Here is a 27,603-nt window from a genome sequence, read left to right as displayed (position 1 = left end):
AGAAGATAAATGTCACAATTACGTCCTAGTCGTGACTGATCAACTCAATCCTGGTTTGAGAAAAACAGTCTTATAGCCTGTTTGAGCTCTTCTTGTGAGTTTATTTTATGATTTAATGACCTAATTTTTAGCCACTGTAAAATGAGCTGCACTTCCAACTGCCGTGCACAGACCCTTCCAACACTAATTGGAGCTAGACTCTCTTGTCCTCTCTCCCTTCTCCCCGTGGGTTCCGACTCCAACCTTTCCCTTTTTCTTTTGAACATGTCACCATTTCCAGCTTCTGCCACATGGGGCCCCAAATACATGCTTCTCCTTGTTCTCAAAAAGGAGATTTAATAATCAGTGTTAGGTAGTGCTGCATTAGAAACAAGGAAATCCACCTGGCTGGGCAGATAGCCACGATAACTTAACACACACAGAAAAATGTACTAAATAGTTAGATTGACTATGATTCCATTCACATCTATATGAAAGAGCCACATAAAATATTAAATGTGTGTAGCCACTTGCTTCAGAGATAAATGATAAGACTCATTAGTCATGACAAAAGAATTTTTAAAATATGGGATTATGTAATGAATACCCTCAAGAGGTTCTATAGAAGATGATACACATCCACAGATAATCTACATTCTAGAATCCAATTTTAATTAGGTCACTGTTCCAGCAATCACCAAGACCTTTAGAAGAAAGAGAAACTAACTTTTCTTTCTCTCAAGCAGGGAAAGGATCAAATCACTTCTGAACTTAAAACTTTCATAACCAACAGAAAAGGCAGCTTGATACAATCAAGAGATTTTTATAAGCATATCTATACATCACACCCTGTACATATTTCTTAACAATTTTTCTGGTTGTTTCTTACTTGATGATTTCTGCCTTTGGCAATCATTTATTTCTAATGACTTGTTCGCAGAGCAGAAATGTCCATTTACCCTGGGACCCTCTTAGTCTGCTGCAATAGGCAACTCCAGAGGTAACGTGCCTGTTGGGAAGGAGGAAAGGAAGCTACCCTCAGAGGCTAACTCCCCATAGCTCTCAGAGGTCCTCCATGACTTCCTGTATAGAATACCCACCTACATCTACTATTCCTCATCACTCTTACCTAGCTTTCTTCATCTCTACAGCATTTACTATCCTTCAAACACTCATGTATAAACACACACATTCACACACATATATATGCATATACTCTTATCTATTTTATTTACCAGAATGAAAATTTCATGAGAACAAGGTCTTTGTTTAGGTCACTGTGTCTTGAACAGTACATCCCAAACATTGTGGGTATTCAATAATTATTTGTTGAATAAATAAATACTTTCCCCATGCTGCTGCTTCTCAGTGTGGCTGGGAAGAAGAGATGGAGTAAGAGGCTAAATAAATAGCTGAGAAACAATTCCATTCTACTCCAAATCATGAAGGCTGAAAATGTAAACCTACCTAAGGTTTTTGTGGAGAGCTGAGACTGCATAAATTACAGTTCTAGGGTTAAAATGAAAGTTTTCTTCTGTACTAAATGCTGGATATTCTATGGTATCCAACTCTCAAATAAGACTAAAGTTGAGGATAACAATCTCAAGAAAGGGTATTAAATTAAATTAAATCCCAGATAATATTCAGAGTGAATTAATAAAGGAAAAGGTAAAGATTAGTAATGAAAAGAAAGCAATGATACATAAGAAGTTCATTTATTTTAAAGGCTTGCTCTAGAGTTGAAATGTGGCTTATTTTCTTTTCCTGATTAATAATAAATAATGTGTTCTATGTAATATTTGACCTAAAAAAAGTGATAACAATTAATGGAGAGTAGAAATGCTAGCTTTGCTGCTTACTAGCATTGTGTCCTTAGGTGAGTTATTAAACCTCTCTGACATCAGGATTGCTGATTGGTTAAATAAAGGGAGAGGAGTCACTAATGAGTTCCTAATGTATAGGGTCATTGCTAAAATACCTATTGCTTATAGGCTGGGCTGAAGAGTTGTTTGTTTTTTTAATTTTTATTGGGGTATAGTTGCTTTACAATGTTGTGTTAGTTTCTACTGTAGAGCAAAATGAATCAGCTAAACGTATACATATATCCCCTTGTTTTTCTATTTCCTTCCCATTTAGGTCCCCACAGAGCACTGAGTTCCCTGTGCTATACAGTAGGTTCTCATTAGTTATCTATTTTACTATCAATAGTATATATATGTCAATCCCCATCTCCCAATTCATCCCACCCCCCTTCCCCCCTTGGTGTCCATACATTTGTTCTCTATGTCTGTGTCTCTATTTCTGCTTTGCCAATAAGATCATCTATACCATTTTTCTAGATTCCACATATATGCGTTAATATACGATATTTGTTTTTCTCTTTCTGACTTACTTCACTCTGTATGACAGACTCTTAGGCTGAAGAGTTGTGTCCACCTGGTGGCAAAGCTATTGCTGGGTCATGTTTCAAGAAGTAAAGAAATCTCCTTTTAAGCTACACCTACACAGGCATTCATGTGACTGACAGAAATTCTCACACTCCTAAACTCTTTAATACCTCAGCTCTCACCACAGACCTCCATGCCTAGCCCAGGGCTCAGACGTAATTGCAAAACCTGTGGGTTGGATGACTTCCTTTCTGATAAAGCAAAGGAGTACCCAATTCTTTCTTTAAACTTTGAATAAATAAGAAGCACCATTGCTCATTAAAACAGTAGATTATTACCCTGGGATATTTGTTCTACAATAGAGGAAGGAGTTCAGACTTAGATTCAGAAAAACAGAGCTTGAACCTTGACTTCACAATTAAGTATGTGACCTCAAACCAATGATTTTCTCTCAATGAACCTGTTGCTTCACCTGTAACATGGAGAGAACAAAACAGCACCCTCAAGAGGTTGTTGAGAAAACTGATAGGGATACTACATGTGAAAGTGCTTTGCAACAGTAACGGACTCTACAAATGTAAGCTATTTTAGTTGAGATGAGCCTGGTGTTGTCTTTTGTGATAACAATCATACCCCTTTACAGCTTATCAAGTACTCTCCTGTGCATTAATTCATTCAAATCAATGTAGCCTGAGTTCCTGTGATTAGTTCTAATTCTTTGAGGAATGGCAGGAGGGTTTTTTTGGGTTTTTTCCCCCAAATAAAGCTTCAAAAGCACTTTGAAAGTGTCTACTTTTATTCCTTTCTTCCTTCATCCACTATGTAATAACTGAACATTCTTTTTTTTTTTTTTTTTTTTCTTTTTGCGGTATGCGGGCCTCTCACTGTTGTGGCCTCTCCCGTTGCGGAGCACAGGCTCCGGACGCGCAGGCCCAGCGGCCATGGCCCACGGGCCCAGCCGCTCCGCGGCATATGGGACCCTCCCAGACCGGGGCACGAACCCGTATCCCCTGCATCGGCAGGCAGACTCTCAACCACTGCGCCACCAGGGAGGCCCTAACTGAACATTCTTACAAGCACTGTGTTAAGCTAAAAATCTGGAAGATATTAAAAATGGAGATATCTTCCTTTTGTAAACACACATATTCATTCATTTAGTAAATGTGTATTGAGCATTTCCAATGGACTACAGAGTCATATGAACAAATACAGAGTCAAAGTAAGAAGTCATGTAAATGAAAGAGAACAAATGTGACCACAGTACCATAGCCCTACCACAGAGGGGTCAATAACTACCTAAGAACAATAAGAAGTACTACATCAATCTCAAATCACCAATCACTAGTCTTTTTACAATGCCTAGAAATCTCCAGAAATAAATGCTCAAGAAATTCCTCTTGCCACTAACTTCGTGAAGGTATTTGGGGTTGACTGGGATTGGTTACAATGCAGCTGGAGTGCTTCAGTGGTGGAACTGCCATTCAGAATATGTGCGGTGCCCATCCTACACACACTAAATTCAGAGGGCCTTTTACAATCAGCTGAGAGGGAAAGTCAACAGTTATTCAGCTCTGCAGAAGAGAAGAGATTAAAATATATTTGCCTTGCTCTTAACTGAGTTTTTCTGCCAATGCAGTAGACATACCCATTTTATCATTTTCTGTCTGTACACATTTCTAAGGTTCTATCTCTCAGTGGCAGCTAGATGATGTGAAAACCTTATAAGAACAATATTTAGAATCCCAAACAGTGATTACTGGGTAGCTCAGCCTCACTCTCCACCAATATTTTTAATGAAGAGCAGATGGCATGTGAAATTTTTTAAAGACAACCTGCATGCCTTTTTAAAATAAATGTCACTATGAGCCCCTATTAGGCCCACATAGGAAGTGGTGGACATCCCACTTTTGGGGAACCACTTCCCCTTTGGGGAAACCTGTCCCTAACCACCCCCCACCAAATGTACCACACATACCCTTACATGATTTGAGTGGGAGCAACATTTCAGTGCAATGAGTACTCATGGAACAGCTGAATGGTCCAGAGATTTATATGCTTGCAAATTTGGGATTGGGGTCAGGAGTTGATTCAGTCTCTCCTGGGTGGCTGGACAATTAATACATGAACCTGAGACCTTATGGTGGTCATATTTTGTACTGTGAGAATAGGAAGCAGTGGAAATCATTTTATAGTGATGGAGTGGCATGAAGCAGATGTCTGGAGGAAAAAATAGAGATTTAATATGGAAGAAAGAGGATTAGATTTGGTCCTTTCCACCCATTGTCAGTGAAGGTGGAATAATATCCCAAACAAGAACAGGGAGCTGCACACAGAAGAAGCAGAAGTGGATGCAAAGGAAACAAACAAACAAACAAACAAAAAAACTAAATCTGTATGGCTTAACTCTAAGCATATTAATGAAGACTATTCAAAACTAAATATAGAAAAGTAACAAATACATATGTCATGTACCTCATTACATTTATGTTTCAATGATTTGTTGATATAATGCAATATATTGTCTTCACTACAGTCATCAGTACCTATGAGTAAATGAAAATATTTTTCTGAATTTGTGTGCCTTATATTTTATTGAAAGGTTATGGCCTCAATCAACATTTCCCTTTAGTGACAGCTATAATCAAGGCAAATGGTTTTAAGCCCATGTATTATTATTTCACAATGAACTGTGAAGGGAGTCATGATTCATGAGCTTGCTGATTGTTTGTTCCCAGCTGCAGACAACATCCCCTTTAGCCAAAACACAAACTATAATGCCCCACTTACTGGAATGTCAGGCTTTCAGCAATGAATTCAAAATGGAATGAGCTTTTAAATAGCCGACATAGACACCAAAATGTCTGCCCTTTGTTCCATGAAAGAGTCCATCCAACAGTTATATTGACTGTCACTTAAAATGTCACCTTATTTTACACATTTGATTATTTATCCATCCAAAAGCTTTAAAGAGTCGTCAAGTGACCATCATTAGAAAGCATAAACTGGAAGCCAGAAATACAACCCTTTGAAAAATTGGCTACAGTTACTATAAAAATCCATTAGTTTAGTAGCATTCAGTCTCCACACTAAATAAATAACACTGCAAATAATAGTAATGCCCACAGAATTACTGGATGTTTGTAAAACCCAACTTCAGTCATTAGAAAAAGGATAAATTATGTTCAATACATTTTGTGTTAAGATGATAGCAAAGTGGGAAATATACATTGGAAGATGTACATTCCGAGTGGAATTTTATTTTAAAGTTACTTGGAAAATAGACCTATGTTGAAAACGTCATTGTGAGGTATTAGTATGTTCAGAAGTAATGCAGCTAGTGCTGCTGTTTCCAACAGATGTTTGATGGAGACAAGAGAGGAAGGATTTCAAGCATGGGCTGGCCCATCTCCTTTCCCACCCTCTTCCTCAGCCTCCAGTTCTGAAGCCTTACTTTTGCCTCCTTACCAGCTTTTCATGCCTGCAAGGATGCTGAAAAGGGCCTAAAATTTGTATGTCCATTGCAAGGAAATGATGGATACCCATTGTGCAAAGGTTTGAAATGAGCCAGCAGATGCTACCTGTTCATGGGGGATCATGAGAGAAGGCTGTGAACCATATAAACTCTCCATCCTAAGCCCTCTCCCATTTTATTGGCTACTACTCTGCTTGAAAATCAAACTCTGGGAGGAAAAAGTGTTATTTCTCCCATTGCAGAAGGGATGGCCCACATTTCACTAGGAGAAATCATCTTTTCATAACTGTCAATTCATAGCTGCCACATTTACTATTTTCGTTTTTCTGATCAAAGAGATGTCTACAACTCGCCATTTTTTTTTTTTTTTTTCTTTTTGCGGTATGTGGGCCTCTCACTGCTGTGGCCTCTCCCGTTGCGGAGCACAGGCTCCGGATGCGCAGGCCCAGCGGCCATGGCTCACGGGCCCAGCCGCTCCGCGGCATATGGGATCCTCCCAGACCGGGGCACGAACCCGCATCCCCTGCATCGGCAGGCGGACTCTCAACCACTTGCGCCACCAGGGAGGCCCCAACTCGCCATTTTTAATGAATAGATTTTTACATATTTATCGTAATACTGGTTCGTAACCCAGTGTTTCACGCCCTTCAGAACTGCTGCTAAGCTTCAGGCTCAGTTGGTCTTGAAGGCAGATGATATAACTGGAACCAAATATAAGATGAGCAAGACAACCCTAGGGTGGTCACCATGACACATCTGGAAATTTCTAATGTGTGACTCTCATTCAGCTCTATGATGAAAATCTACCAGCCACCATTCGCTTGGCAAGCACTGATCCTGGAGCCTCATGGGCTATTGTAAAACAAAAACAAAAACAAAATCTCCTGAGAAAATATTGCAGTTTCAGGAAAACAGTGTTTTCAGCTGCTGTAATCATTCTAATTACTTTACAATTGTTTCTTCTTTTTTTCCCCTTCACCCTCTAGGGCCTTTTTGCCTTCAAATCAGCTATAGAAACAAAGCAATTTAGCACAGTAAAAAAGTTTATTAACACATGATGCAGTTCAATGGCATGAGAAAAAGCTAGGGAGAAAACAAGTAATCCATCCCATGAAAAACGGCAGATCTGAATATTTCAAATAAAAGAAGCTGAGCTGGGGAGTGAATAACTCAACAAAATGTGAGACGAAAGGTCATGACAGCAGCTCTGACTGCAGAGAAATCTCAGCTCCGTGAGATGGAAGATGGCAGTTTAATTCCTCAACTTGCGCAGCAAGCGCAGTTTACAGTTAAGGTGGGCAATTTTCTAAATCCTCATTTATCATTTAGGAGAGTCCCCAGGTTCTCATCAACTGTGATTTCTTCTGCTTTTCGCGAACTTATTTGTGAGACACCAGGGAAAGTGAAATGGCTCCACTGACATACGGAAAGTGAATTTGAAGGGCTCTGCTTCTCTGCAGAGGTAATAGGAAGGAAGGGTGAGGGTAGCAGTGAATTGGCAAGGCCATTTTATCAGAGTACGGTGGGAAGACAATCTGATGCTGCCAACCAGAGCATTTTGGGTGCTTATAGTAGAAAAGAATAGTGTGCAAGATATGCACGAGTTGGACAGAGCCATGTGAGAACTAAGTGGTGACTTTATTATCAGAGTCTTTTTTTTTTTTTTTTTTTTTTTGTGGTACGCGGGCCTCTCACTGTTGTGGCCTCTCCCGTTGCGGAGCACAGGCTCTGGACGCGCAGGCTCAGCGGCCATGGCTCACGGGCCCAGCCGCTCCGCAGCATGTGGGATCCTCCCGGACCGGGGCACAAACCTGCGTCCCCTGCATCGGCAGGTGGACTCTCAACCACTGCGCCACCAGGGAAGCCCGAGTCTTATTTTCTTGAACCAACTAAACTTCACCTTGAACAACATGAACATGGAGGGTCTTGCTCTGGATACAGAGATGCTTTGTCTCCCCATGAATAAATATGTATCCATTCACCACTTGGCTATCACGTATCCGCTATATGTTGGGCATGGTGTTAGCGGCTGGATATGTGGATATGAATAAAATAAATTCCCAATTTTCTTGGAGTTCACAGTATAATATGGGAGAAAGGCTACATATCTACTCAATATTCATTCATGCAATACATGTGTACTGAGCAACCACCTACAGTAAGCTCAGTAAGAGGACTCTAAATATGATGTCAAAGGAGAGGGGCATGGGATACAGGGAGCCTTCCCAGAGTTGCTGATGTCTGCGCTGGGTTTTAAAGGTGAATTCTGTATTACGGAGAACGGTATTCTAGGCAGAGGACACCACACTCACAAATGCATGTATGCATGAAACTGGCACACTGCTGGGGCATAGAATTTGTATGTGAAGAAAACGAGAAAAATTAAATATATAGACAACTTATATGACATAGTACATGTAAGTGTTGAAAACACTTGGATAGTTGGTTTACTCTTTTAGCTACACTTTGTTTGATTTGAACACAACTTCCTTGGCATACTTCTGAAGGCAGTGATGCAGTGATGAGGATCTGAAGCTACAACCCCTGATTCACTCTAGCTAAAATTCTCAGAATCAGACACTAACCACAGGGGAAAAAGCATGGGTAATCTTATTTGGTGCATTTTGTAGGTGCTATCTTTGTGGAACTTTAAAAGGAAGAGTGAATAATCCCACATTGGTATTTTCTGTCATGCCTCTACAAAGAAATCTATCTGAAAAATTGTCAACAGTATTATCTTTGAAAATAAAGTAACAGTATTTAGGACTGTAGCATGTCCCAGGTCCCCCTAATGAACTCCTGGTCTCTAATATCTCATGACGATGTCCTTAAAGATATCCTCCAACAGTATCTTCCAAAGCCTCCCTCAGTAATGTGCTCTGTTCTCTCATGGTTCTTATGGTCACAAAGCTTACTTCCCGAACACCTAAATTCCTCTCATTACAATTCCAAACCCATCTCAGATTAAGTCCCTCTTCTTCCAAGACATGAAAAATATCTTTATTTATTAATTCCCCAGTTCTCATCTGAAGTCCAATCCAATGTGTAAACACAGCCTAAAAGACAAAAGAGCCTCCTTCCTGTGACTGTCTTGTCATCAGTGGAAATGCCTGTGGAGTGCAGCCACAGGGTAGTCATAAAAATGGGAAAAACTAATGGGCAGGAGAGAAAGCATGGTTAGGTAGGGGTAAAAGTCATATAACTGTCTTGAACATTTCATGTTAAACCGAATCTACTTTAGAGGACAAAACATACTAAGGGCAGAAAGTTCTGCTGGCAATACCCAAAGTGTGTAGCCCTCTCTCCCTGGGTGGTAAATGAATATTCACTCTGAAGCCAGGCACCTAAGAGAAAGCCCACAATTAATATAGCAAAATCCCATTTTATAGACGCTTGCATCTTTTCCTATGATGAATGTTAGTTTAGGGTCAATGCATTGTAAAAAGTCATTTAAGACAAAGCAATCATGTGTCTATACGCAGTGAAGCGGAGAGAATAGGCCAAATAATACATTGGTCCAGCTCAATCTATGCCTGAGACATTAGTTGTTTACTTGCATAATTTAAAAACACAAGTCTATTCCATGGCCTTGACAAGTGCTAAACCTCATGAAGTTAAGCTGCCATCTATGACACATGTGGGATGATTCTTTCTAATGCACTTAAAATATCTTATTTAATTTATACATGAAAGCAACAAAGGCATAGAAATGACACAGCCAATAAAGTTGGATTCTGAAGCTGTTAAAAAGAAAAAAACACTGCAAATCAACTGTAGCATATCTGCACACATCTGAAACAAAATAACTATTTCTCTAACTTCACTACAGAAATTAAAACCACTCTGTGATGAGCTAGATACAAATTTTCAGCAGAATGAGAGCTTATAAAAGCTCAGATGTGTTATCAAAGAAATTTTTTTAAAAAGATTGACTTAAATCCTATAAACCACTTAATGATCCGACAAAGCAAAGAACTAGATTTGGCATATATGTATTTTTTACTTGACTGCATATTGATTTATCCACATACACAACAGTCTCATTTCACTCCTGTGTCTGGAATTCTTAGCTGTTAAGTTCTTGTATTATTATTATTTTTTTTTTTTTGTGGTACGTGGGCCTCTCACTGTTGTGGCCTCTCCCGTTGCAGAGCACAGGCTCCAGACGTGCAGGCTCAGCAGCCATGGCTCACGGGCTCAGCCGCTCCGCGGCACGTGGGATCTTCCCGGACCGGGGCACGAACCCGTGTCCCCTGCATCGGCAGGCGAACTCTCAACCACTGCGCCACCAGGGAAGCCCAGTTCTTGTATTACTTTTCACCACAGGTTTTTCCTACAGCTCTAACATACCTCTCCCCCACCTCCACACCAGCCTCATGGCTAAGTAGCATCCCCTTCTCTGGAGGAAAAGAGAGAGGGCAAGAGAGGAGGGAAGGGCGTGTCCTTTGAAATTCATGAAAACATTCTTAAAAGTCCAAACTATACTTGGAAATCTGGAGAGCTGCTGAGTGTTCAAGTTCTTTTTATTTTTTTTAAGTTTAATGCCCCCCCAACAGATTCTTGTTAATGATATGTATGTATGGGAGAGGATACACACCACACATGCAACACACATGCACACCACAGACACACAACACACACACCACACACCATAAACACAACACACCATACACGCCATACACACACACAACACACCATACACGCCATACACACACACACACAACACACACTACACACATGCACAACACACCACACACTCTCCTGCATGTAATGAAAGTAAGGAAAACAAAGTCTGTATAGAAAGAGATGGGAAAGATAATTACCCAGTGAGCTGCACAAAACCGTGGTATTGTAGAACGAGAGATGGAGGTTTGTGTAATTATTTTTCTCATCCCTATGCTCCTACTCATTCTTGAGTCTGGGGACTTACTGGACCTGAGATAACACTCTTAGCACAATAGCCTGCAAAAGACTTGTCAGTAGGATGTTTTATTAGTGCTATGAAAGGTCTGAGTGATTTCTGGATAATCTTCCTAGATGCCTAAACCTAGGGGAGGCTTCTCCTCTCCCTTTTTCAACTTGCAGAAACTTAAATGTGTGTGGCAGCTTGGGTGAGTTTATGGAAGAAAGTATTAAACCAAAGGTCATAAACTGATGAAAGGTAGATTGGCTCTGGCCCCAATGCTGTAAAATCAGTAATATCACATACAGTTCCTAACTGAATATTCTGTTGAAAGTCAGATCTGGCTACACTAGATCTGGGTTTATAGTATAGTTAAAATATATACAACTGCTGCCTGGTAGCAATCAGCTAGAGTTGAGTGTAAGTTGTGCCCTTTAGCCAGGATAGAAATTCACCAGTTTACCACAGGACTCACCATTCCTTATAGTCTGACATCCAGCCATTTCACTCATGTGTGGTATATACAGGATCTCCAATAACACTTAATTTGAGGATGCTATGGTTAACATGATCAAGGAACCCCAAGGGAAAGTAAAAAGAGAAAAAGTTCAAAAGGGGCTCTTTCTCCTTTAACAGAGAAAGGCTCCATGAAGGATGGCCAAAGCATCTCATGGGAGAGCTAAGATTACAGGCCTGCTGGGAAGGTGAGGTAGGAAATGAGTTGAATAAAGTAGAGCAACCACTCCCTGAACTCCACCACCTCATCCAATGTTATCCCAAATCTGAATGGGCAGGTATATGCATCCAAGCCTCCAATGAAGGATACTCTGCTGGATTTATTCTGTGAGCTTAAGTGGCTAACAGAAATACTGCTCAATTATGGAGGGCATAAGGAGCATAGCACCGTGGTCACACCAAAGCATTGATCACCTCTCATCTTTACTTTTTTAGTGACAAAAGCCAATGAGATGATGATTTCCAGTTTATAAATTTCAATATCTCACCTTAACACACAACTCAGCCTTTTAATAAGCTTCTATTAGAACGCTAAACAGACCAAGAATATTGTAGGATTTTTTAACTGAAAAAGTACGGCTCAGAAGAGGGGTTCATATTCTACTGTATAATGCATTTCACTTAAAAATATAACTATGATACATGATTCTTCTTTCAAGAATCCCTGGCTGCTCTGTAAATCAGGGCCCTTAACTCATCTCCCCCTGTCCTTTTCCCTGTATAAACCAGAACCCTCTCCTTTTTCCTCTCACTCCTTTATTACACAGAATAACCTTCCTTTTCTGCATGAACTTGGGTGCCAGTTTCACGCCTGGAACCCAGAGGCTCATTTCTCCTCTGTGGAGGTCTTATCAAATCATTTTCTCTGCAAAACCAATCTCACTATAAAAGAATCACTAAACCAACTACCAAAATTACAACATTTTATGAATATCATTGCACATGTATTCAGTATATTCCTTTTTGATTCCTTCTATATATACAGTATAAAATGAATACGCTTGAAAACATGTATCTATAATGAGTTAGCTGTCAACCAGCAGAAAGCTAAATCATAAATGAAAAGAAGGGTGTGGGGGTCCAGACGTCCCAAGAGAAGGAAAAAGAATTTATAATAAGAGAAGAAAAAAGTAGAATTGAGTCAGAATGAAGAAGATTTAGCCAACAGAAAAGGCTTAATGTGGTGGTCCTAGAGAACTCGCCCTAGAAAGAGACTCTTGGGGATTGACTTCTCCATTTCCAGATGGGAACACTGAGGTGAAGTTCTCTGTAGTAAAACACACAAATACAATTGCTGAAAAAAGAATTTTCTTTCTCTCACACAACAGTAGGGGCTACCCCATAAGCCCTTCTGGTACTCAGGTTTCACCCACCTCATGGTTCCACCATCACTTAGGACGTTGTTCTCTTCTGCAAGGCCAGCATGGCATGACATGTCATATATACGTCCTTGATCATGGGAGAGGAGAAAAACAGGAAGTTCAGGTCAAGCATTTTCCTTTTAAGCAAGTAACTTTTTATTACATGTGCTTACATTTCATGGGTGAGAAATAGGACATCTTCCAATATATATATCTGCAGAGAGATGTGCAATTGTAGGACCCAGTCATTCAACTGGAATTCTAATAGGAAAAGAAGGAACTAGGCTTTTGGAGAGACTGAGCCCACTGGTGTAGATATCAAGAATGTAAGATACTTGCCAGAGGTCCTGTACTATTCCAACTATTCTAGGGTCCAAACCAAGGGTTATGGCAATCTTCTCTGTGATATCTCTCTTCTCAAGAGCAAGGCAAAGAATCCCATGAACTGGGAAGAAATGAGACTTCAGGAAGTGAATGAAGAGATCCTAAATGAAGGCCATTCCTGAGAAGACCATAGCTGGCCCATCTGAACGTAAACAAGGCTCTAGTCAAGAAGAAAGCAGCACTGAATTTTGCTGTGCAACTGACTTAAGAGGTATTGCAGTTAAATGCATTATTGCTGGGAAGCGTTACATAAAGCAGTGTGGACCAGGAGACAAGAGCAGTCCCAAAGTGAAAACCTCTGAGAAGGAGGCTTCCCATATTTTGTATTGGGTACAAACTAAGACAGTAGAATCAAAATAAACCTGTCTCCAGGAAAATCATAGCACAGAAAAGAGATTGTGGTGACAAAGCCTACAGGCATATCATTCACATTAGCTGAGTAGAACTTTATAAGTAAAAAAATAGCTATTTTTGTTTCTTGGTAGAGCATAAAGACCACAAGACTGGCCACAGGCTATTGAAAGAAATTAAGAGTCAAAGGGATTGTCATCCCAGACTCCTCTGCTTGCCTTTCTACCACACACAGGCAAATTCCATTTTCATTAAAAAGAAATGAAAAACTAAAGGTTTTAGTGTGAGATCTCATTTTAGCAAAAGAAGTTATATCTATAAAGAAATCTGAATTCATTTACCTTCTCCCTTCCACTTAGTCTATACTGCAACATTATGAGGTGATGCTATTTTATCTTGTGACTCTTCTTACCGTTTCAGATATTAACCTTGCTATCCAATCTCTCTCCTAAATTGCTAAAAATGTTAGATTTTAATGTCTTCAAGGTTGAAGTTATAATCTCTACTACATTCCAGAGTACTTAGAAGAATGTATCAGATATCATTCATTGCTGTCTCTTCCAAAGCATGAGGATGGTACAGATCCTAATTGAGATGATGCTTCCAATCTCAATCATTTCTTACTGGAATTCTAGCATTTTGCTTTTGAAATATTTGTCATGTTATAGGCTGAATAATGCTCCTCCCCACAAGATGTCCACATCCCAATCTCCAAAACCTGTGAATATGTTACTTTATGTGGCAAAAGACACTTTTCCCATATGATTAAGTAAAGATCTTGAGCTGGGGAGATTCTCCTAGATTATGCATGTGGGCCCTATATGTAATCATAAAGGTCCATATATGAAGGAAGAAAGAGGGAGAACACGACGTAATGACTAAAATAGAGACTGAAGGGGGATTCAAGATGGCGGAGGAGTAGGAGGACATGGAGTTCATCTCTCTCCACAGATGCATCAGGAATACATCTACAGATGCAACAATTCTCACAGAACACCGGCTGAAAACTAGCAGAAGACCTTGGACACCGGAAGGACTACAAAGATCCCTGCATAACTGGGTAGGACAAAAAAAGAAGGGAGAAGGAGGAGGAGAGGAAGTGGGACAGGACCTGCACCCTGGGGCAGGGGAGCTGAAGCAGAGGAGAGATTCCCGAATTCAGGGAAACCCCTCTCTGACTGGGAAATCAATTGGAATGTAAGGGAAGCATCTGAGGCTGTCGGAAGAGAGTGAAGCGGCCAATGGCTGGCAGACAGGACAGAGTAAGAAATACACATATGGTCCATACCGTGCTCCAATGTGCCCTGGACTGGGACGTGTGTTCACAGGTGTGCAAGGGGGCTGGGAGCTGGTGTGTGGGCATTGGGAGCTGGTGCATGGGGACTGGAGAACAGGCCCGGAGTGAGAACTGCTGTTGGCTGTGGGGAGACGGACTGAGGGGACAGGAGCAAGGAACTCTGCAGCAGGGAATGCCTATGGAAGAAGACCGGACTGCCATGGAAGCAGGGCACCATTGCTGAGTCACATGCAGGGGGAGGAGCCACTATTGTAGCCCCTCCCTCCCCACATGCTGGTGCCTGCCAATGAACAATAAAAGAAGCCCCCTCAGGACTGGCCCTCAAGTGCCGGCTGCAGGGCAAAAAAAAAAAAGGCCCTCTCAGGCCTGGCCCTCATGCACCTGCTACTGGGCACCAGAAAAGGCCCTCACTAGGGCCATATCTCTTGCGCCCGTGGCTGCCGGCTTCCCTGCGCATTTGGTGCTGCTGGGACTCCCGCGTTCCAAGCAGTCATACTACTTCTGTACCCTGTCCTCACTGGGGCAGACCCAAGAGCTCCAAGGCAGCCTTAGGACCAGACTCCTGTGGGTGGACCATATGCAGGGGTGGGGATAAAACCAAAGCTGAACCCCAGGTATGGGGCGACTAAGGAAGAATACTGAAAATCTTTCCGTCAGCTGTACGAGCTGCAGATTAAATCCCCGCGATAAGCTAGGTAGACCCTGTGTTTATGGAATATGTGAGTAGACAATGAGTGTTCCCACAAATAAAAACGGTCTAGCTCTGGCAGCTGTGGACTTTGGGGGCAGCACACGCAGAAATTACAGCAGATCAGAGTTTGAGTGATCCTCACAGGGCCCACAGCAGGTCCAGAGATCAGCCCAGAGGCAGAGCAGAGGCTCTTGGGGAGCCGGAGGTGGGCTGTGTCTCATGGCATGTGCAAGGACACTTACAGCTGAGACCCCAGGGAAACAAAATTATTACTATTAATTTTATTATGTTTTAATTCATTCTGTTGTTGTTCCTGGCTTTTTTTTTTTTTTAGTCCTTTTTCCTTTCTTTTTTTTGTTTGTTGTTGTTTTAGTATTTTATTTTTTTAGTCTTTTGGGATCTTCATGTTCTATAACATATTTTTTATTTATTTATTTTTATATATTTCTATTTTTACTTTGCTTTTCTGTTGTTCTGTCTTCTTTCCCCTTTCTCTTTTTTCTTTTTTTATCATTTTTGTCGGTTTGTTTTGTTTCTTTGCTTCTTTCTTCAGTTGGCACTCTGCTTTCATTTTGTTTTTTGGTTCCGTGTTTTTGACAGTTTCCTTTTTAACTGTTTGATTTCATTCTTGGGTTCCTTTGTTTGTCTGGTTGTTCTCTTGCTTTTTGATTTATTGGGTTCTGTTTTTGTTTCTTTTGTGTGTGTGTGTGTGTTTCCTTGTTTCTTTTTTTGTTTGATTTTGATTTACTTTTTACCATTTGTCTGGGGTTTTGTTGACTAAACCCAACTAAACTTTTTCTTTTTGTTTTTTTTTAAATCCCCTTTATTGCTGGGATGAGCAACTGGCAGGGTCTTGGTTCCTTGACCGGAAGTCAGGCCTGAGGGTCTGGGGTAGGAGCACCAAGGCCAGGACGCTGGACCACTACAGAATTCCTGGCCCAAGGGAAGATTAATTGCTCTCACAGAGACCTCTATCTGAATCCAAGACCTGGCTCCACCCAATTGCCAGCAGCTCCCAGCACTGGACGCCTCACACCAAACAACAAACAAGACAGAAACACAAACCCACCCATAAGCACACAGACTACCTAAAGTCATACTAAGCTAACAGACACCCCCAAACACACCATCTGACACAGCCCTGCTCATCAGAAGGAAATGACTCAGCTCCACCCACCAGACGCAGGCACCAGTTCCCCCAATCAGGAAGCCTACGCAAGCCATGGGACCAACCTCACCACTGGGGGCAGAGAGCAGAAGCAAGAGGAACTAAACCCTGAAGCCTAGGGAAAGAAGACCTCAAATACTGTAAATTAGACAAAATAAGAAGACAGAGAAATATCTTGCAGGCAAAGGAGCAAGATAAAAACCCACAAGAACAAATAAATGAAGAGGAAATAGGCAAACTACCTGAAAAAGAATTCAGAGTAATGATAGTAAAGGTGATCCAAAGTCTCAGAAATAGAATAGAGAAAATACAAGAAACATTCAACAATGACCTAAAAGAACTAAAGAGTAAATAAACAGTAATGAACAACACAATAACTGAAATTAAAAACACTCTAGAAGGAATCAATAGCAGAATAACTGAGGCAGAAGAACAGATAAGTGAGCTGGAAGATATAATGATGGAAACAAATGCCGCAGGGCAGAATAAAGAAAAGAGAATGAACAGAATGGAGGACAGTTAATGGGACAACATTAACTGCACCAACATTCGAATTACAGGTGTCCCAGAAGAAGAAGAAAAAAAGAAAGAGTCTGAGAAAACATTTGAAGAGATTATAGTCGAAAACTTCCTCAACATGGGAAAGGAAATAGTCAAGTCCAGGAAGCACAGAGAGTCCCATACAGGATAAACCCAGGAAGAAACATGCCGAGACACGTATTAATCAAACTAACAAAAATTAAACACAAAGAAAAAATATTAAAAGCAGCAAGGGAAAAGCAACAAATAACATGCAAGGGAATCCCCATAAGGTGAACAGCTGATCTTTCAGCAGAAACTCTACAGGCCAAAAGGGAGTGTCAAGATACATTTAAAGTGATGAAAGGGAAAAACCTACAACCAAGATTACTCTACCCAGAAAGGATCTCATTCAGATTCGATGGAGAAATCAAAAGCTTTACAGACAAGCAAAAGTTAAGAGAATTCAGCACCACCAAACGAACATTACAGCAAATGCTAAAGGAACTTCTCTAGGAGGAAACACAAGAGAAGGAAAAGACCTACAAAAACAAACCCAAAACAATTACGAAAATGGTAATAGGACCATACATATAATCACCTTAAATGTAAATGCATTAAATACCCCAACCAAAAGACCCAGACTGGCTGAATGCATACAAAAACAAGACCTGGGGCCTCCCTGGTGGCGCAGTGGTTAAGAGTCCGCCTGCCGATGCAGGGGATACGGGTTCGTGCCCCGGTCTGGGAGGATCCCATATGCCGCGGAGCGGCTGGGCCCGTGAGCCATGGCCGCTGGGCCTGCGCATCCGGAGCCTGTGCTCCACAACGGGAGAGGCCACAACAGTGAGAGGCCCGCATACCGCAAAAAAAAAAAAACAAAAAAAAAAAACAAGACCTGTATATATGCTGTCTACAAGAGACCCACTTCAGACCTAGGGACACATACAGACTGAAAGTAAGGGGATGGAAAAAGATATTCCATGCAAATGAACATCAAAGGAAAGCTGGAGTAACAATACTCAGACAAAATAGACTTTAAAATAAAGACTACTACAAGAGACAAGGAAGGACACTACATAATAATCAAGGGATCTATCCAAGAAGAAGATATAACAATTGTAAATATCTATGCACCCAACATAGGAGCACCTCAATACATAATGCAAATGCTAATAGCCATAAAAGGGGAAATCGACAGTAACACAATAATTGTAGGGGACTTTAACACCCCACTTTCACCAATGGACAGATCATCCAAAATGAAAATAAATAAGGAAACATAAGCTTTAAATGACACATTAGATCAGATGGACTTAACTGATATTTACAGGACATTCCATCCAAAAACAACAGAATAAACTTTCTTCTCAAGTGCACACAGAACATTCTCCAGGATAGATTGCATCTTGGGTCACAAAAAAAGCCTTGGTACATTTAAGAAAACTGAAATCGTGTCAAGTATCTTTTCTGACTGCAATGCTATGAGACTAGTTATCAATTACAGGAAAACAAAACTGTACAAAATACAAACACATGGAGGCTAAACAGTATGCTTCTAAACAACCAAGAGATCACTGAAGAAATCAAAGTGGAAATTAAAAAATACATAGAAACAAATGACAATGAAAACACAACGGCCCAAAACCTATGGGATGCAGCAAAAGCAGTTCTAAGAGAAAAGTTTATAGCAATACAATCCTACCTCATGAAACAAGAAACAGCTGAAATGAACAACCTAAACTTACACCTAAAGCAATTAGAGAAAGAGGAAAAAAACCCCCAAAGTTATCAGAAGGAAATAAGTCATAAAGTAAAGATCAGAACAAAATGAAAAATAAATGAAGGAAACAACAGCAAAAATCAATAAAATTAAAATCTGGTTCTTTGAAAAGATAAACAAAACTGATAAGCCATTAGCCAGACTCATCAGAAAGAAAAAGAGAGAAGACTCAAATCAACAGAATTAGAAATGAAAAAGAAGTAACAACGGACACTGCAGAACTACAAAGGATCATGAGAGGCTACATTAAGCAACTATATGCCAATAATATGGAAAACCTGGAAGAAATGGACAAATTCTTAGAAAAGTACAACCTTCCAAGACTTAACCAGGAAGAAATAGAAAATATGAACAGACCAACCACAAGCACTGAAATTGAAACTGTGATTAAAAATCTTCCAACAAACAAAAGCCCAGGGCCAGATGGCTTCACAGGTGAATTTATCAAACATTTAGAGAAGAGCTAACACCTATCCTTCTCAAACTCTTCCAAAATATAGGAGTGGCAGGAACACTCCCAAATTCATTCTATGAAGCCACCATCGCCCTGATACCAAAATCAGACAAAGATGTCACAAAAAAAGAAAATTACAGGTCAAAAAACTGATGAACAGAGGCAAAAATCCTCAACAACATACTAGGAAACAGAATAAAACAGCATTTTTCTTTTTTTTTGCGGCACGTGGGCCTCTCACTGTTGTGGCCTCTCCCATTGCAGAGCACAGGCTCCAGACGCACAGGCTCAGCGGCCATGGCCCACGGGCCTAGCCGCTCTACGGCACGTGGGATCTTCCCGGATCGGAGCACGAGCCCGTGTCCCCTGCATCGGCAGGTGGACTCTCAACCACTGCGCCACCAGGGAAGCCCCAAACAGCATATTAAAAGGATCATACACCATGATCAAGTGGGGTTTATCCCAAGAATGCAAGGATTCTTCAATAAACACAAATCAATCAATGTGATACACCATATTAACAAATTGAAGGAGAAAAACCATACAATAATCTCAATAGATGCAGAAAAACTTTTGACAAAATTCAACATCGATTTATGATAAAAACTCTCCAGAAAGTGGGGATAGAGGGAACCTACCTCAGCATAATAAAAGCCATATATGATAGACCCACAGACAACATCATTCTCAATAGTGCAAAACTGAAAGCACTTCTTCTAAGATCAGGAACAAGACAAGGGTGCTCACTCTCACCACTATTATTCAACACAGTTTTGGAAGTTTTAGCCACAGAAATCAGAGAAGGAAAAGAAATAAAAGGAATCCAAATTGGAAAAGAAGTGAAACTGTCACTGTTTGCAGATGACATGATACTATACACAGAGAATCCTAAAGATGCTACCAGAAAACTACTAGAGCTAATCAATGAATTTGGTAAAGTAGCAGGATACAAAATTACTGCACAGAAATCTCTTGCATTCCTATATGCTAATGATGAAAAATCTGAAAGAGAAATTAAGGAAACACTCCCATTTACCACTGCAACAAAAAGAATAAAACATCTAGGAATAAACCTACCTAAGGAGACAAAAGACCTGTACACAGAAAATTATAAGACACTGATGAAAGAAATTAAAGATGATACAAACAGATGGAGAGATATACCATGTTATTTGATTGGAAGAATCAACACTGTGAAAAGGACTACACTACCTAAAGCAATCTACAGATTCAATGCAATCCGTATCAAATTACCAGTGGCATTTTTCACAGAACTAGAACAAAAAAATTTCACAATTTGTATGGAAACACACAAGACCCCGAATAGCCAAAGCATTCTTGAGAAGGAAAAATGAAGCTGGAGGAATCAGGCTCCCTGACTTTAGACTATATGACAAAGCTACAATAATCAAGACAGTATGGTACTAGCACAAAAATAGAAATACAGATGAATGGAACAGGATAGAAAGCCCAGAGATAAGCCCATGCATATATGGTCACCTTATCTTTTTTTTTTTTTTTTTTTTTCTTTTTGCGGTATGCGGGCCTCTCACTGTTGTGGCCTCTCCCGTTGCGGAGCACAGGCTCCGGATGCGCAGGCCCAGCGGCCATGGCTCACGGGCCCAGCCGCTCCGCGGCATATGGGATCCTCCCAGACCGGGGCACGAACCCGTATCCCCTGCATCGGCAGGCGGACTCTCAACCACTGCGCCACCAGGGAGGCCCTGGTCACCTTATCTTTGATAAAGGAGGCAAGAGTATACAATGGAGAAAAGACAGCCTCTTCAATAAGTGGTGCTGGGAAAACTGAACAGCTACTTGTAAAAGAATGAAATCAGACCACTCCCTAACTCCATACACAAATATAAACTCAAAATTCATTAAAGGCCTAAATGTAAGGCCAGACACTATCAAACTCTTAGAGGAAAACATAGGCAGAACACTCTATCGCATAAATCACAGCAAGATCCTTTTGACCCACCTCCTAGAGAAATGGAAATAAAAACAAAAATAAACAAATGGGACCTAATGAAACTTAAAACTTTTACACAGCAAAGGAAACCATAAATAAGACGAAAAGACAACCCTCAGAATGGGAGAAAATATTTGCAAATGAAGCAACTGACAAAGGAATAATCTCCAAAATTTACAAGCAGCTCTTGCAGCTCAATATCAAAAAAACAAACAACCCAACCCAAAAATGGGCAGAAGACCTAAATAGACATTTCTCCAAAGAAGATTTACAGATTGCCAACAAACACATGAAAGAACCCTCAATTTCTCTTAAATCTCTATTCTCTATGCCCATTATTAGTAGTAAATTTAGAACAGGCTGCCTGATCATTTCTTCCCCAGACTAATGTAATACCCTTCTAGCTGGGTTGAGTGACTTTAAACTGTGTTCACACAATTCCCCTCATGAGAGGCAAACAAAAATAAAGTCATCATCCTCCTTCTTACAGATCTTCACAGGCTCTGCATTCTGGGCCACAAGCCCTCCAAAGGGCCTGAAACAAGTTTTTATGATCTAGTACTTCCAATCTTTCTGTCTTCTTTTTCTTACTATTCTCCGACCAGACCCCTTGGATCCAATTATGACAATAACACAGAACTTTTCCCATCCTATCACCAAGCCTTTAAAGATGGAGTTCCTTCGCCTGGCATGCCCACTTATCTATCCAGTAATACCTCTTCACCCTTCAGGATTTGTCACAGAGGTTGCCTCCTGGGTAACCTGAGTTCGATGTCTCAGTCCCTAAACTCTCATGGTACTTTATAACATACCAAGGGTACAGCTGTAGGCTAGAGCATTTGCCATTAGAATGTAATTAACCACTATGGAATCTGCAGCCCCACTTCCATGCAATCTGTGGACTCCTAGAAAATACCACATTCTATTTATTTCTGTATCCCCCAGCACATGGCACAGTGACTGGCACAAACAGGCAATTAATACATGGTTGCCAAATAACTTCACAAATGAATGAATAGTTAACTTTTATTGGAGCCTTACTCTATAGTAGGCATAGTGTGAATATTTTCCAACTGAATCTCAACAAAAGTCCTATAAGATAGGTAATACTATTGTTTGCATGTCATAGATAAGGAAACTAAAGCACACAGGGGTTAAATAAATTTCCCAAATGTACCCATTTAGAAATTGCAGAGAAACTGAGGCAATCTGACTGTAGGGCATTAGCTTCTAGGCTGGAATGAAAGAATGAATGAATGAGAGCGCTAGCAACCTCCTGACTCTTCCTGTTAGTATCCAACATGTAAGTCTCCAGCCTAATCCTTAACCTGTCAGTGAGACAGACGTATCCAATCCACTGTCCTTTTATTCCCTCTTGCTTGGATAATGGGGTGATAAAGTGAGGAGGGATGTTATTAAACAGAACACAGGTGAGAACCCATGACAGCTAGAGGGAAGAGAGGAAGGGGAGGTTTGGAGTTATTAAGTAGAGTGTTAATTATTCATTAATAGTAAGTTGTGGCTCTTGCCTAGCAGCTATCCCATAAATGGCATGACAGGAGAAAAAAACAGCAATGGTTTTGATAAAATATTTCTTAGGTCTAAATTAAGAAGACAGCCTTCAAGGTGAATTTAATTCCTCACCACATTGTTAGCTTCCCTGGAGTCCATGAACATCAGTACTATGGAAGCTAAACTAAATAGAATGTTTTTAATTGCAGCAGAGTTCACTAACCATTTGGACTTGGTGACATATATAGAATCAGCAGCTTCTGGTTGCTGTGCTTAGTGTCTAGGAATGAGGAACATTCAGAACCCTTCCCTGATACATATGTGGGAGACGCAGATAACAGATCTTCATCTTATGAGAGAGAGAGAAACAGAGGGCTTGAGAGGCTGTCATTTGGGCAAAGTTACACGGCAATTTAGTGTTTGACTCTCAAATCTCCAAACAGTCCTGAACTACATGCCTCTCAGTCACAGTAGAAATGACCAAACAGGGACAATTTCCATTATGCCGCATCACTGAAATCATTATTTCAGACTTATGGTTGAAAAAAGTGTATTTCCAGAAATATCTCAAAAGCCTAAAATCATTGTACAATATAGAGAATTCAAGTAAAGGGAAGAGTAAATATGAGGTTAACATGCCCATTTTGTCAAAGCAGAATGAGGCAGAAATTTTCATTTGCTACTGGCAAAAACCACTCCAAACTGTCTTAGATCCCAAAGGGACAACTCAGAAGTTCCTATCACTAAACAAAAGGGAGAGAAAGGGCAGGGCTGGTCAGAACCTGAGACTCAACTCCAGTAGAATCTGTGCATCTTTGTTTCTCAAATGATAGCATTCATGAGGAAATGGACTGGCCCCATGATTAGGACTGTGATGGATGGCTGATGGAGTAATGGAATCCTCTAGCTTTTCAGCAACATTTGTATTTTCTTGAAAAGATGTTTGTTTCTGAAGTTTAACAGAGGTAATGTCAGTAACAAAGGGGGCCAATCCAAGACATTTGCCAACTCACCTTCCATCTTTATTGCCTAATAAATACAATTTATATTCCCATGAATAAGAAACTGTGTAATACCTTGTCTCCAAATAGATGCCTAAGGATTAGGAGCAGATTCTTTCCTTTATAAATAACTGTTCCTACAAGCTACAGAATTCCAAGCCTCTGAAATATGGGAAAGGCAAATATGGGGAAAGGGCAGCAGAAAGAGTATTGTTTCTTTCTTTTTTTTTTTTTTATTTAAAAAAAAAAAAAAGGCGCATTTTCTCAGTAAATTCCAATAATTACTTTCATAACAGCGAATGCTAAGCTAGAGCTAGAAAAGTTAACATACAGCATTATCTTGAAATTTCAGGGGGAAAAAGTGGTTGACTGGAACTTTACCTATCTTTCAGAACCAAACAATGTTGAAATAAACACATGTGGAATAGAAAACTGTATCTGGCTCTTTCATATTTCAAATGTAAAAGTCCTCTGATAGAGAGAATCCCATTTTTCCTGTATCTGTTTAGATGATATGACAATAGTAGAAGGCAACATTTGGAATGCAGAATGTAGCTAGTGAAAACCTATGTGTTGTTTAAAGAGATGAATTATTTTAAGAAGAAATTAGCTTCTCCACATGGAAGAAAATCAATGATCAAATAAATTTAACATGATTATGGTGACTAAAGTAAAAATACCAAGTATAATATGACAGCTTTCAGTCCTTGTTTGGCACATATATTAATAAATTTTCAAACATCAAACAATACAACACCAATATGTACTAAAACCAACTGGCACAGTAAGATTCCTAACGGGTGGTTAATTATTAACATCATAAAAACCTAATTCCCAGATGAATTCTGTAACCACGCACACGCTCTCTGTACTGTACAAGCTGGTCCGAACACTGTCTTTTCAGGATTCCCCAGAATTCCAAGCATTTCAAAGGTAGTCACACTGAACCCCACAATTCCTTATTGAATTCTGTGAATCTTCTAAACAGGCATTCAGTTAGGAGGCTATATATGCACACACTCATCACAATTTTGAAAAGAACGGAAGGCCTTCATACATGTCAGTTTTTAGTTTTATCCAATCATTAATTTTCTGCAGAGTTGTTTTTTCTTGACTTAATATTTTTGCAAGTTTTTTCATTTTTTCTTCATTTCTTTCTATGTACTTCAACCCCTCCAACTGCAGCTGATCCAGCTTTTCATTTCGACTTTCATCTAGAGGTATGTTTTCACAAATAACAGGATTAAATCTAAAATAGGTGTCAGGCGGTAACAGACCATCAAGCATTACATGGACTTCTTCTGTGTCTGTAGCACTGTTGATAACGTTAGACAGTTTGGTTTTCAGGCTCGTGTGTGTCGCGGTGTTTCTCACGTCACTCTCGTAACGTCCAGTGCCCAAGGACACTATGCACTCTAATGGGACGTCTGGCCAAAGACATTTACACTCGTGTATTGCTAACGCTGAAGGGTTATTCAGGAGCAAACCTCCATCCTGATGAAGATCATTTCCCAACACATACTCTGCAAAGTAGCCGGGAGCAGCAGATGAGGCTCTAATGGCCTGCCACGGTTTATACTGACAGCCTCCCAAATAGTGAGAGTTGACTCCAGGAAAGTGTCCATAGTTTCTGAACACAAAAGCTTTTGGCGTTATCCCTCTGTTCACTATGGTACTTACTGCAGCTACCTTAGGACACATGGGGTTTCTTGTTGTTTCAATCATTAGTGAAGATCCCATTCTATCCTTAAGAATGTTTTCCCATGTTTGACTGTCATAAAATGCATGGCTCCAACTCATTTTGACTGTTCCAACAATGACATTTTGTGAAAACACATCTGATCCCAATTTTCGATAAAGTTCCTCACATTCATCCAGGGGCATATGAAACAATCCCAACATGAAGGCTAATATAGCACCTGTGCTTACACCGCAAATGTAATCAAAGAGTTGATGAATTGGCTTCTGAGTAAGTTCAACTAATTTTCGTAGGGTCTGAAGAGCAACCACACCCCTTGTTCCTCCACCATCAATTGTGAGAATCCGGATTCCTCTTCCTTTCACTGGATCCACGTAGCCAATTAAGGCCAAAATTTCTCTGACTGCAGCCTGAAGAGTTTCATCCTTAGCTTGTCTCAATCGTAGTAAATATGGAATAATTCTTTCCTTGACAGCCACTCCTTTTCCTTCAGGAAATTCTAGAAGATGGAACGTCAGTTCTTCAACTCTGTTAATGCAGAGCCTTGGGTCGGTTGTTCTTCTTAACGCTTGAACTAATGCCCGGGTTCTGTTATCAATACTCACTCTGGCAATTATCTTTTCTTGCTGAAGAGATAACCGCCTTTTCTCCTCTGCATTTTTGTCTTTGCTGATGGCCTGCTCAGCTTTCATCGCCTCTTCCTGCTCTTCTAACTGACTCTTTGAATCATACTTTAGTTTGGGGACAAGTCCACCAATATAACCACCTACTAAAGCTTGTACACCTTCAGTGGGACGAGAAAGAAAGTTGGCAATACTTTGTTTAGTAGAAATGGGAAGAACCTCGGGCGTCCCACTGGGACTTGCAGCATTGTCCTCAGAATATAAAGAAGCTTCTGAGCCCAGATTCTTATCAGTCAGGACGCCAGGATCTGGAGAACTGGGTTTCTCGTCTTCAGTCTTTTTAAGCTCCAGTTCTGATTTGTCCTGGAAATGTTTATCTTCCTTTTGTTCAGACATTTTTTCCTCACGCTTGAAGTATGAATTAATATGACTTGATAAAAAGTAGAATGACTCTCCGAATTTCGTGGTTAGATTATTCGTGTAATGAAAGAGGCTTTGCTTACCTGTATCTTCTTTCTCCATAACGTGACTTTCCTTTGCTGAAAAAGAACCCTCTTCTGCTGATTTGTTGCTGTATTTTTTCAGAAATTTGATGGTTTGTTTAATGTTTTTCTGTTTTAACCAGCCACTATCTGACACTTTTCTGAATATTCGAGAGCTTGGCTTAAGTTGAGCTAAACGAGAGATCATTTCATTCTGCTTGCCAAAAACAGCCTTCGAAACAGAGTTCAAAGTATTTTTAATACGGGACATACGAAGGTTCGCTTTTGTAAGTCCCTTGGGAGCAGAAGTGCTAAGTCTCAAAATTCCAAAATGTAAACCATGGCTGCTTGGAGAGTAACAGTGCCTACTGCAAGAATGAGCTTCACTTTTGGTCCATTTATATCTTATTTTGCTCGTATGAAAACCTCTCTGTAGGCTGCTGTGGCTTCTCCTCCAGTAATGTTCAGGCGAGCGCAAGAAAGGCAGCTGCTTGCTCCGCCGCTTCCCACAAAGACTTCTCGCATTACGGGATGCAGGCCGCAACTACTTAGGCGGCAGGGGCGACGCGCCTCTTCCCGGCACGGGCGTCCCCTCGGCCGGCCGGCTGCCATCAGCTGAGCTTCCTGCACAAACAGCGGTGCGACAGCCGTGAAGCCAGCCTCCCCCAACTCCGTCCCTCCCGGCGGACAAGAGTATTGTTTCTAATAGGACTCAGGCACATGCATGCAGGTTCCCCGGCTTAGGGAGTTTTTAAAACTCCCTACACCAAATATATCAAAAACCCTTTAAACAAAGTTTTACTAGGGTGGATATGTAGAATTGTAACTAAGGGGGCTGCAGGAAGAGCAACTGCCTACGCTGAGCACATTCTCCACAAGTGGCTTTTCAACTATTAAAAGAATTTAAATATGTAAGGTTATAATCGCTTTTAAGATTATGGTGATAAAGCATAAGAGGGAGTAGTACAAAAGCAAAAGCACAAGACTGACAGAAAAGAAGTCCAGGATTGGAACCCTTCTCTGTATTTGTTCTCTATCAAATATCCACA

The 27,603-nt window shown here is 40.5% G+C and overlaps 2 protein-coding genes across 2 annotated transcripts in view; both read right to left on the bottom strand.

Annotated features, from left to right (window-relative positions):
• KCTD16 (potassium channel tetramerization domain containing 16) overlaps positions 1-27,603 on the bottom strand; it is a 298,172-nt gene that overhangs the window by 94,015 nt on the left and 176,554 nt on the right. The gene's annotated exons all lie outside the window — the stretch shown is intronic.
• Positions 24,716-27,086, bottom strand: LOC132486422 (calcium-independent phospholipase A2-gamma). Its single transcript, XM_060093566.1, has one exon. The coding sequence runs from the start codon at positions 26,823-26,825 to the stop codon at positions 24,774-24,776; it is 2,052 nt and encodes a 683-aa protein (XP_059949549.1). The 5' UTR covers positions 26,826-27,086; the 3' UTR covers positions 24,716-24,773.

This window comes from Mesoplodon densirostris, chromosome 3, assembly GCF_025265405.1.
Source record: "Mesoplodon densirostris isolate mMesDen1 chromosome 3, mMesDen1 primary haplotype, whole genome shotgun sequence".
Lineage (NCBI taxonomy): Eukaryota > Metazoa > Chordata > Mammalia > Artiodactyla > Ziphiidae > Mesoplodon > Mesoplodon densirostris.
This window is presented reverse-complemented; position numbering and strand designations above follow the sequence as displayed.